The 12,240-nt window shown below is 41.6% G+C and overlaps 1 protein-coding gene across 3 annotated transcripts in view; it reads right to left on the bottom strand.

Moving 5' to 3' along the window:
• LOC126298987 (dehydrodolichyl diphosphate synthase complex subunit DHDDS) overlaps window positions 1-8,782 on the bottom strand; it is a 52,994-nt gene extending 44,212 nt beyond the window's left edge. The window contains exons 1-3 of one of the 3 annotated variants that reach the window (XM_049990610.1): window positions 8,594-8,782; window positions 8,339-8,436; window positions 8,027-8,200 (exon numbers count right to left, since the gene is read on the bottom strand). In XM_049990610.1, coding sequence (XP_049846567.1) covers window positions 8,027-8,187 — 161 coding nt within the window. In that variant the 5' untranslated portion in view covers window positions 8,188-8,200; window positions 8,339-8,436; window positions 8,594-8,782. Of the gene's footprint in view, window positions 1-8,026; window positions 8,201-8,338; window positions 8,454-8,515 lie in introns of all 3 variants that reach the window. The other 2 variants (XM_049990609.1, XM_049990608.1) reach the window with 2 other exon arrangements.
• Between the last annotated feature and the right edge of the window lie 3,458 nt (window positions 8,783-12,240).

Raw genomic sequence — 12,240 nt, 5'->3', positions numbered from 1 at the left:
CTTCATGAACAAAATCATTAATTGATAATGTATTTATTGACATAACCAAGATTGATGATGTAGCTGTCATGGTCTCTCTGACCATGATGGACAAAGACTAACCATCAACAATTCAACTATTTGTGATATTAATAGTGGTTCCAACCGGAAAATTACTAGGAAATATACTGATTAAACTAGTGTGATCTTTAAATCACGTCTCCAAAATGTAGACTGGGGTCCAGTATATAATGTAGAAAACGCCAATTCCATATACAACCCTTTAAGTAATGAAATGGCTCTAATATTTGAAAGTACCTTTCCGAAAAGAATATATAAAACCCATACTAAAAAAATCCACCAACAAGCTTTGGATTACCACTGGAATTAGGATTTCATGCAAAAGAAAGAGTTGTACATTGCCTAAAAAAATCAAATGACCCTAACCTTTTAAATAACTATAAACAATACTGTAAAATATTGAACAAAGTTAATCAGAAATCAAAAAGTATGTATCTGTGTTCAAAAATTAATAACTCCACTAATAAAATCAAAACTATATGTGAAGTGATACGAAATGAGACTGGTGCAAATTACCCCAACAAGAGGCAAAATATTGCTCTTAACATTGAAGGTTAGCTAGTTCAAAATCAAGATATTGTAGCTAAAATCTTTAATGAGCACTTTTTAACTGTTGCTGAGAAAACAGCATGCGAAGGCTCTTCAGAAAAGCCAATAAAAACTCTGAAAGAACTTTTCCCTAACTCTATAGACATGATAGGTTGTTGTTGTTGTTGTTGTTGTGGTCTTCAGTCCTGAGACTGGTTGGATGCAGCTCTCCATGCTACTCTATCCTGTGCAAGCTTCTTCATTTCCCAGTACCTACTGCAACCCACATCCTTCTGAATCTGCTTAGTGTGTCCATCTCTTGGTCTCCCTCTACAATTTTTACCCTCCACGCTGCCCTCCAATACTAAATTGGTGATCCCTTGATGCCTCAGAACATGTCCTACCAACCTATCCCTTCTTCTGGTCAAGTTGTGCCACAAACTTCTCTTCTCCCCAATCCGATTCAATACTTCCTCATTAGTTATGTGATGTACCCATCTAATCTTCAGCATTCTTCTGTAGCACCACATTTCGAAAGCTTCTATTCTCATCTTGTCCAAACTATTTATCGTCCATGATTCACTTCCATACATGGCTACACTCCATACAAATACTTTCAGAAATGACTTCATGATTCACTTCCATACATGGCTACACTCCATACAAATACTTTCAGAAATGACTTCCTGACACTTAAATCTATACTCGATGTTATGGCCCTCATACCTATACAAGAAGTAAGAAAAACCATAGTTTCTATAAAAAGTAAAAATTCTTCAGGTGTAGACAATATTTCCAGCAAACTGCTAAAAGCCAGGTGTAATCAACTCACTAAAGTTATAGCTCATATATTCAATGCAAGGTATCTTCCCTGACAGAATGAAGTATGTTACTGTGAAGCCCCTCTACAAAAAAGGTGATCCCACAGATGTTTCCAACTACGTCCTATCTCTCCTGTAACAACATTTTCTAAAGTATTTGAAAAATTAATATACATCAGGATTGCCAATCACCTAGAAAAATTTGTACTAATTAGTAAATAACAATTTGGTTTCCGATCAAGTGTATCTACAACCGAAGCAATTTATGCACTTACAAATAACATTTTAGAATGCCCCGACAAGAAAAAAAATTACCCGTTGGCATATTCTGTGACCTGACTAAGGCTTTCGACTGCGTCGATCACAGAATACTTTTGGGAAAAGCAGCCTAATATGGAATCCGTGGACAAATGGCTCAGATCATATTTAGAAGACAGAGAACAAAACATAGTATTAAGTGTTAACAACCTGCAAGTAGAGGCGGTAGAGTGACTGGGGAACAGTACATCATGGAGTTCCGGAAGGGTCAGTCCTTGGTCCCCTCCCATTTATTATATATATTAATGACCTACATCTGTCCTCAAACAGTGCTAGCAATATCACAATGTTTGTAGCTGACAAGTATAGTGACAGCCAGCAAAACCTCCACTGATGTAGAGTTAAATGCCAACCAAGCACTTGCAAATGCTATGAACTGATTCAGAGCAAATTCTCTAGCAATAAACCTCAGTAAAACAAATTACATGCAGTTCCAATCCAGTTACATAAGCCCAGAAGAGATTAAAATTGCACATGAGAGCCAACAGTTACAGAGCATTCAGTGCACAAAGTTCCTAGGCATTCACATAGATGACCGGCTCAACTGGGAATTCCACATACAGCAAACACTAAAAAGCTTAGCTCAGCAACATTTGACATCCAGTTAATCTCCAAAATTGGAGGCATCAATGTATCAAAATCTGCATATTGCGGCTACTTTCATTCAGTGATGTGCCATGGAATTATATGTAGTGTTCTAGCAAGAATCTCATGTCGCAATTTTTAAACAGTTAGGTATATTAGCCACTACCTCACAATCTCTCTTCTCACTCATGGCTTTCACACTTATCAATTCCTCTGAATATGAAACAAACGAGGCATACCATCATTATTACAAGACAAAAAGGTGGCACTGTGAACGGAAAAATCTGTCTCTGTTACAAAAAGGGGTAGTACACAAGCACAAAAATCTTTAAAGCACTCCCGAGTAATATAAAGTGTCTAAAAGAAAAGAAAATGCTATTAAAAAAGCTAAAGGAATTCCTGCTGGAAAAATGTTTCTACTCTTTACATGAATTCTTCAGCAAAGATAAATAATTTGAGTAGTAATTCACACTATTTCCTTTGTCATTGCACCTATATTGTTTTTTATCACTATTGTATTTTTGTATAGTATTGTATTGTATTGTTTATTATCTTCATCTACCATGTGTAATATACCAGTATGTATTGTATTGTACGATATCTATTATTGTATCTGCTTTGACTCATTCCACATCTACGCATAATCACACCATACTGGATCTATGGAATATGTATCTCAAATAAATAAATAAACTTTATTGAAGTTTAAGCTCACCAGACAAAACACTAAATTAAAAGAGCATGCTGGTCATTTCAGATGAGGTAGAAGGTACCATGCAGTTAGGTGATGCTCTACCACTGACTGAGTTAAATGGTGTGTACACTGATCAGCCAGAACATTATGACCACCTACCTAACAGCTAGTATGTCTAACTTGGGCAGAGGTAACTGTGGCAACAAGCCACAACCTGAAAGCAATGAGACCTCGGTAGGTTGCTGGAGGGAGTTAACAACTGCACACACAAGTCACCTAATTCCCATAAATTTCAGGGAGGGAGGCAATGAGCTCTGTCACCATGTTCAATCATATCTCAGATGTTACTGATTGGGCACAGATCTCACAAGTTCGGAGGGCCAGCACATGAATTGGAACTCACCACTGTGTTCCTCAAACCATTCTATCACACTCCTGGCCTTGTGACACGGTACATTATCTTGCTCAAAAATGCCACTGCCATCAGGAAACATGATCCTCATGAAGGGCAGTATGTGGTCTGCAACCAGTGTATGACACTCCTTGGCCATCATGGTGCCTTGTACAAGATCCACTGGACAGCTGTCGCTGTATCAAGGCGTTGTTCTCTTGGAAGACAAGAGATTCGCTCCTTTCCTTTGGTGTGATGAAGAACGTATCAGGAGCATAAGACTGTGCAACACACTGCCACTGCACCAACATCCAGTACTGATGGTCACATGCCCATTCCAGTCTCCAGCCGCGGTGGTCTAGCGGCTCAGTCCGGAACCGCGCGACTGCTACGGTCGCAGGTTCGAATCCTGCCTCGGGCATGGATGTGTGCGATGTCCTTAGGTTAGTTAGGTTTAAGTAGTTCTAAGTTCTAGGGGACTGATGCCCACAGTTGTTAAGTCCCATAGTGCTCAGAGCCATTTGAACCCATTCCAGTCATGGTGTTAACACTTGCACATGCATGGGTCATCGGCTGCAGAAGCCCATCATTAGGACTGCTCAAACACGTACTCTGCCTAGTATTAAACTCTTATGTTAGTTCCGCCACAGTCTGCTGCCTGTCCTGTTTTACCAGTCTGCCCAGTCTATGACGTCCAACATCTGTAATGAGGGGTGGCCACCCAACCCCACGACATCCCGACATGATTTCACCATGCGCTGAAGACACTCGCCACAGAACTTCTTGGACACCCAACAAGTTGTGCAGTTTCTGAAATGCTCATGCAAAGCTCCCAGGTGATCACAATCTACCCTCGGTCAAATTCCTTCCACATTCTACACACAGACAGCATTCTCACCGATACTACACACACTGTGCATGTGTCTGACTAGCAGTCATTCCTTGCCAGGTAACACAGCTATCGCCTGGATGGGTATGTATCGATAGTAGGTCGGTGGTTATAATGTTCTGGCTGATCAGTGTATACAGCAATTGACTGTATGGAATACATGCAGTAAGATGGGTTAAAGCACCAAAATATACCTACTGTGTTTTGAAGTGCCTATGACTACTCATTGAATGAAGCTGACAAATTCGTATCGAGATGGACTGTCCAACATGTATACAAAGACTGGTGTACCATTCATAACCATGTTACATGGCATAACAACAGTGACTGTACAAAGATCCTAACTTACAAGGACCAGAGACAAGTGTCAATGACAATCAGTTTCAAACCCTACAAAAATTTCTGTCATCACAGAATGCAAGTAAACACCAGTGAACACTGTGATGTACATTTGGAGTCAAATATTTCACAGAAGAGCATTGTTCACAGGGTTACATAAGGCTGAACATCTTCAATGGTCCAAACATTACAGAAATTGGACAGTAGTTGAATGGAGACATGCAGTGTGGTCCAACAAATTGTGATTTTTAACTCTTTCAAATGATGCAATGCACTGAGTGAATCAAAGACCCACTGAGGCATTTAACCTGCACTGTGTGGAGGGTGTAGATCTGGCCACAGGCAGTTCTGTGACCTTTTGGAAGTATTTTAAGATTATGGTTTGCAACCACTCATTTGTTTATGTTACTGTAAACTTGAACCAGAATGTTTATTTCAACATTCTCAGTGACCTAGTCTTGACCTTTGTTCTGAAACTCCACAATGAATATGCCATAGACTCTCTCATCTTATGAGACGACAGTAGCCATATTCGCAGGACTGCAACCCTACTTTCCTGGTTTGATGATCACTCAGGAACGCTTTCACACCTTGACTGGCCTGCTTGACTATCTGATCTTAATCCCAAATAAAATGTGAGAGATTATATTGAACAGCTGGTGAAACATAGCAATCAACATCTTCATCAGAGGATACATTCATCGATGAATGGTTTCAGCTGGGTATGGCATACCTGAAGATACTTGCCAAATTCCAGCCATTATTAAGATTAGAGGCAGTGTTACACAGTATGATGTCTCCTCAGAATGATTAATTTTTTGATCACTGTGCTATGCTTCACAGAGAACATTGGAATTAATACATTGTTTTATAATACTGTAGTATTTTATAAACTCATTTTATCGTATTGCACTTAAATATAATGTACATCTTTGGCTTCTTTCTACATTCTACAATGCTCTTTCTGTGGAATCCATGCAACATGATTCAGGTTGTTTAATACGTAATAATGTAATGTAATATAAGGAGCAACAGGTTAATGTACCACGAAATTGGTGGTGGTTAGTGTTTAACGTCCTGTCGACAACAAGGTCATTAGAGACGGAGTGCAAGCTCGGGTTAGGGAAGGAAATCGGCCGTGCCCTTTCAAAGGAACCATCGCGGCATTTGCCTGAAACAGTTTAGGGAAATCACGAAAAACATAATCAGGATGGCTGGAGACGGGGTTGAACCGTCGTCCTCCCGAATGCGAGTCCAGTGTGCTAACCACTGCGCCACCTCGCTCGGTTGGACCACGAAATTCTGAACACTTTGCCAAGCTGAAAGCTTAATCATTCGTGCATACACACCTCATTACAGCAGCAAAACCGATTACTAGGTAACAGGAGATAGGAGTTATGTTATTGAAACTTCCTGGCAGATTAAAACTGTGTGCCCGACGTCTCTGTTGGGCACACAGTTTTAATCTGCCAGGAAGTTTCATATCAGCGCACACACTGCTGCAGAGTGAAAATCTCATTCTGGAGTTATGTTATTGTTCCCCACCCTTTGATTTTTCAATTGGTGCATATGTTCACAGTTTTGTAGGCGAAGTCCACAAATTTGAAAGCAAACAAACTGGTTGCGGTGACATACAGATCTGTAGTTTAGTCCAAGGTATGGGTTGCGTTGAAAGGTTACAGTTTGGTTGCGAGTTGGCTTCGCCAACAAATGATAGTAAAAATACTCAGATGTCGCTAGAGACTAATCTGTAGCTTTGCCCAAGATCTAGGTTTGGTTGGAAGGTGACAGTTTGGTTGAGAATTGTCAAAGCCAATGGATGTGATGTGACTGACTGATTATGTACTTTATGTACTTTAGCAAGTTTGAAAAAAATTGCCAAATGACATCATGTTATAGTCGCTATATAGTTCACAGTGTTTGTCACATTTTCCTATGTCACTAATCAAAGCTGACAAGTCATTGAGTATTTCTCAGTGTCCCATAATGAGAAAATATTAGACATGGAAAAATGTACACCTTTATTTAACAGTCATTCACTGGATTCACCTCCCAACATAATCTACACCTTATGCTATGTATACTACAGATCAGTTGAGCCCCCACAACTGAGATTCAGGGGGAAGAGAGGTATGTAACAGGTTACTATATCAGTAGACTATTGACTTAAAGTGCAAAGGGAAATGAAAATAATTTTTTTGTAATGTATAACTGACATACCATGAGTCCAGAGGGCTACTGACACAAAATATATACATGCACTTGTTGCGTGACAGAGAACTGCAACACTGGAAGAGTGTAGAGATTGGTGTCAAAACTGGTAAGCTGGCTGGTTGGTTGATTTGGGGGAGGGGAACAAACAATGAGGTCATCGGTTTCATCGGATAAGGGAAAGATGGGAAGTAAGTTGGCTGTGCACTTGGTGAGGACAGTAAATAATACCCATGCCATACTTTAATTTAAACAAACTGGAACTGTGGACCATCTAACATAAAAAATGGAAAACTTCAGAAGGTATCTCTAATAGCAGTATGCAGCAAACTCTCATGTACAGGGTTTTCCAACAACCACCCAATGCATCACCTTCTCTTAATGTGGGTTAATCAAGGGGAATAAAAAAGCCTAAGGCTACATGCATCTCATACCATTCAGCAAGCTGGTAACCAAAGGACTACCATTGGTTTGACATGATTCTTCTCATTGCCAATACCACATTGTGTCTTTGGCATCAACAGCCTAAGTCTATTGATTCAGCCTGCATAGCAAGCAAGTACCAATGCAACTGTGGTACGGCAGAGGTCATATTACACGCAGTTTCAAATTTGGTCTCGGGAAACAAACTTAATAAGAACCTAATAAGGCAGACAGTTAACTTCAGTTCAGTATGTCTATTTTAACTGTTCAAATAGGAGAAAATACACCAAATAAAAATCTTATACAAAGTGAGATGATTGAGACATTATATGGATTAGTTTCACCAACGTAATCTGATGTGGCACATATTAGGAATCTATTAGAGACTCATGGTAAAAAGTGAAATAACAAGAAGACACCCTGACAAATGTATAGATGTCAGAGAGCGTCCAAATCCAGGATTGAAGACATTGCCTAGTTGATTTAACAACCATCATGGAAATGCCAACTACAACTTTAAAACAATATGTTCAGTAAAGGTATAAACGGCACAAAAAGCATTGTGTGATACGAATATTCTCACACTTAGAGAGTACGCCATTCTTATTATTAACACCGACAATAAAAAGAGATTATTCTGTGGGTCACTCAAAATTATAACGTACTTTTTTTTTAATGGGTAATTGAAGTTTAGGAAAAATACTTTTGTTACGACTCGATCAATACGGGCGTAGGTAATACAATACTGACAACTAACCTAAACTCACCCTTTTGTGTGTCCTTCTATCTTCTTCACTTTAGTTTTTTCTGCGAACCTTCTGTTTCCATCCATTATAAACGCAACGTGCTTCGGCACACCCCCATATTTGACAATGTCCACACACACCATTTCCAAAAGATTTAGGCCTTTCTCCCGTATCCAAGACATTTAAACACGATATCTATAAATGGAACAAATGTGTAAAATCAGTTAACACTGCACAAGACTACCACATCCTGTTGGCGCTAATGTTAAAACACGTTATAAATCACTACTGCAAGCACTTACACCAACAGCAATGAAATGAAGTTTTACTTACCGGCTTAACCTTCCTTGCGATGAAACAAATCAGTTGTTGGTGTGGTGGTACCTATGTCGAAATATGAATGCTATTAAACCACGAGGCTGCGAGCAGATCTGTAATGGAGAATGTACTGCAGAGAAAAACAAATTATATTCATATCTTACTTCTGTGTAAACTATGCAACAAACACACATGTGACATCATAACAACTTGCGCAGTGGCTTAATACAAGACCAGAAAAGGGATGCACAAATAAAAATCAAGCCATACTATTTCATGACATGGGCCGTTTTTCTGTCTGAGCTTTTTGCAACGTTTTATTTACACACATTTTTGCTAACATTGCTATAATGTACATACTACACATGGATGTCACGTGAACATATTTGATCGATTCATCGATATATCGACACTTAGATCGAAAGCCAGTAGCTGACTGATAAGTAGCCTACTGTATATGTCCGATACTATTCTCCAGAACGGGATAAATAATCAAAATTTTAATAAATATCGAATTGTGAAAATCCAGTATTGACAGTCTTTTATAATTATATTTATTTATTTCTTAGTCAGCAGAGAAATTATTTTAAAAAGGATGTCATACAGATATACACGCTAGTTATTTCAGTAACGCCTGCTGAAATCGACGCTGGCATCCGGGCCTTACCTGCCAGCAAAGCACCTGGCTGCGACGACATCACGGGAAGGACTTTAAAACAACTCCCGTGGACCGCGATTGTGCACTTGGCAACCATCTTTAATTGGATTTTTGCTACGGGCAAGTACCCAGCAGCGTGGAAACATTCTATAGTGGTGGCTGTCCCGAAACCTGGGAAGAACCGACGACTACCCACCAGTTACAGACCGATAAGCTTGCTACCACACCTCAGTAAGCTCTTCGAAAGGCTCCTGTTGAAGAGGCTCCACACCATCATGGACCGCCTCCAAGTTCTGCCACCGGAGCAGTTTGGCTTCCGATCTAGTCATTCCACGACACAGCAGATTCTTAGGGCAACAGAATATATTACGTCAGCCTTCAACAATGGAGAGTTCTGTGGTGCTGTTCTTCTGGACGTGATGAAGGCGTTCGATAGTGTATGGCATCAGGGCCTCATTTGGAAGCTTAGCGCCTTCGGATTCCCCAGGGCGTACGTCAAGCTCGTTGCCGCCTACCTCCACCAACGCACCTTTGCGGTCAGAGTAGGGGATGCACTTTCCACGGCTAGACCTATCCGTGCAGGGGTCCCACAGGGCTCAGTCCTCGGACCAGTCCTGTACTCCGTCTTTACATCGGACCTTCCGACACCACCAAGAGTCGACAAAGCCATTTACGCCGATGACACCATGATATACACGAGGGAGAAATGGCTTGAAGTCCTTGTCCCACGACTGCAGAGTGCCTGCTATGCCCTGGAGGAATGGGCAGGAAAGTGGTGCATCCGGTTCAACCCACAGAAGACGCAAACCATCATCTTCACCAAGAGGAGACCTGGCCCTCGCCGACTTCGACATCTTCGGAACCTCCGACTTTATGGAACCGAACTGCAGTGGACGGACTCTGTTAAATACCTAGGAGTGACCATGGACAAACAACTTACATGGAAGCGCCACATCGACGACGTCCGCGCTAACGTGTCACGAAGGATAGGGGCACTTTTCCCCTTCATCAACGAAGGCTCGGACTTATCGATAGCCAACGGACTGTTGATATTCAGGATGTACATTCGCCCCATCTTTGACTATGCCTGTGAGGTATGGGGCAATGCAGCAAAGACACATCTTCAGCGCCTTCAATCGCTCCAGAATAAGATACTTCGCCGTGTTTTCCACGTTCCCCCGCAGTTTCCTCACCGATACATTCATGAAGCAGCCGAAGAATTGGAGGTACCGCAGAGACATAAGCAGCTTGCACGACGATTTTATGCCAGGACTGAAACTTCCACCAACCCACTGATACGACACCTTAGAGCACCGCCTCAGCCAAGGGAACGCTATGCGCGACCCATTGCCATCCTTGAAAGGTAAAAATGTAAAAAGAAAACAATCCGAAATACGACGGAATCTGCACCCAAGATGGAAACTGATTCATGCCCGCCCACACCCATGACACACAAACAAATAAAGATGTTCAACACAAACCTACCCCCCTGAGAGATGTAGGAAATGCTTACAAGTAAACCCTGCACCACCAAGCTGAAGCAGATCAGCCAGAAGAAAAGCGGAAGTAGAGAAGCAAAGAAGGGAAGAAAAAAAGAAAAAATATAAAAATATTCGTCAAATGTTTTGTTAAATGATTTGTCTAAAAGTACAGAACAAAATAAGTCAGAAAACATTTGCTGCACCTCATTTGCTATATATTATTTCGAGCATCATTCAAAGGTGTATCACATACGAGGTGCTATTCAAAATTTTCGGGACTGGTGCCGCCTTTTTTTGAAACCTTACCTAATGGTCACCATCACCCTCGAAGTAGTTCCCATTCGTACTTACACAGCGGTCCCAGCGCTTCTGCCACTGGTCAAACGTTTTCTGGGAGAGCTGTTCTTTGAGGATGTTTATCAATGCCTCTCTAGAGTGTCGAACCGACGGCCTTTCAACTTTAGTTTCAGTTTTGGGAATAGCGCGAAGTCGCAAGGTGCCAAATCTGGCGAGTACGGTGGGTGGGGTACAACCACCGTGTTGTTTTTTGCCAAAATGGTCCTGATGAGCAAGGACGTGTGACAGGGCGCGTTGTCATGATGCAGCAGCCAGTTCCCGTGACGCCAAATTTCGGGCCGTCGTCGTCGCACGTTTTCACGGAGCAGACGCAAAACGTCACAGTAGTACGCGGAATTCACAGTTTGGTTGTGTGGGGCGAATTCTTTGCGCACAATTCCGCAATAAGTCCTCAATAGAGTTGATCTTGGTAATGTACACCAGGCTTTTGACATGACCCCACACACAGAAATGCAGGGGACTTAAATCCGTAGACCTTGGAGGCCATGGTACAGGCCTTCCTCTACTTAGCCAATGTTGATCATATGTCTGAGGTAGAAGCCGCTGCACTCGTAAGTGAAAATGTTCTGGAGCACCATCATGCATGAACCATATATTCAGGCGTTGGTTCAGTAGCACATTATCATGTGCATCTGGAAGCATGGTCCGCAAAAGCCTCATGTACTATTGTCTGGTTAGTCTCTGTGGTAGGCAGTGTGGTCCAAGTATGTGCTCTCCGCTTAGTCCTGCCCAGGCGGTCAATGAATAATGCTGCTGATGTTGTGATATGTGTGTTGCATTAGGATTGACATCAGCCAAAATCTGACCGTTATCGTAGTTAAAATTAGCATCACGGGGAAATCAAGCCTGACCCATGAACAGAATACTGCTTATAAACAGGGGATTCAGGGCACACTGCTGTTGTAGCCATTGGCAGAAATTCTCTCTCGGAAGGAAGTCTGTATTGTTGAGGGCTTGCACTCGCTGGAGGTGATATGGATAGAGTACTTGCCCATTTAAAATCCGCTGCTATGCTTCAGGACACGCTCTTAGGTAACAATCCTCCTTCTTGAAGTACTCAGACATTCGTGTACCATTCGTAAAACCCTTTCCTCAGCATCGAGTGTTATAGATCTGGGTCTACCTTCTTGTACATGATGTGCAAAACTCCCAGTGTCTCTAAGGTGCTGAGGTAACGGCTAAATGTACGCCTGCCTGGAGAGAGGAAAAGCTTCTTCATACAATCGTGCAGTCTTAAGGGCACTGCCATTTGCTTTTCCATACATAAAATGCATGTCAGCGTGCTCTTTATTTCTGTAACCTCTGTCAATGGTACCTTCATGTTTACAACTGATTGTGAGGCTGGTACAGCACCGTACACAGAGGGTTAAAGGGAAGGAGCTACATGTGGATAAACAAAGAGATAGTAGATCCCATACCTT

Source organism: Schistocerca gregaria, chromosome X, assembly GCF_023897955.1.
Source record: "Schistocerca gregaria isolate iqSchGreg1 chromosome X, iqSchGreg1.2, whole genome shotgun sequence".
Taxonomy (NCBI): Eukaryota; Metazoa; Arthropoda; class Insecta; order Orthoptera; family Acrididae; genus Schistocerca; species Schistocerca gregaria.
Note: the sequence above shows the minus strand (reverse complement) of the source record. Positions and strands in the feature narration are given on the sequence as shown.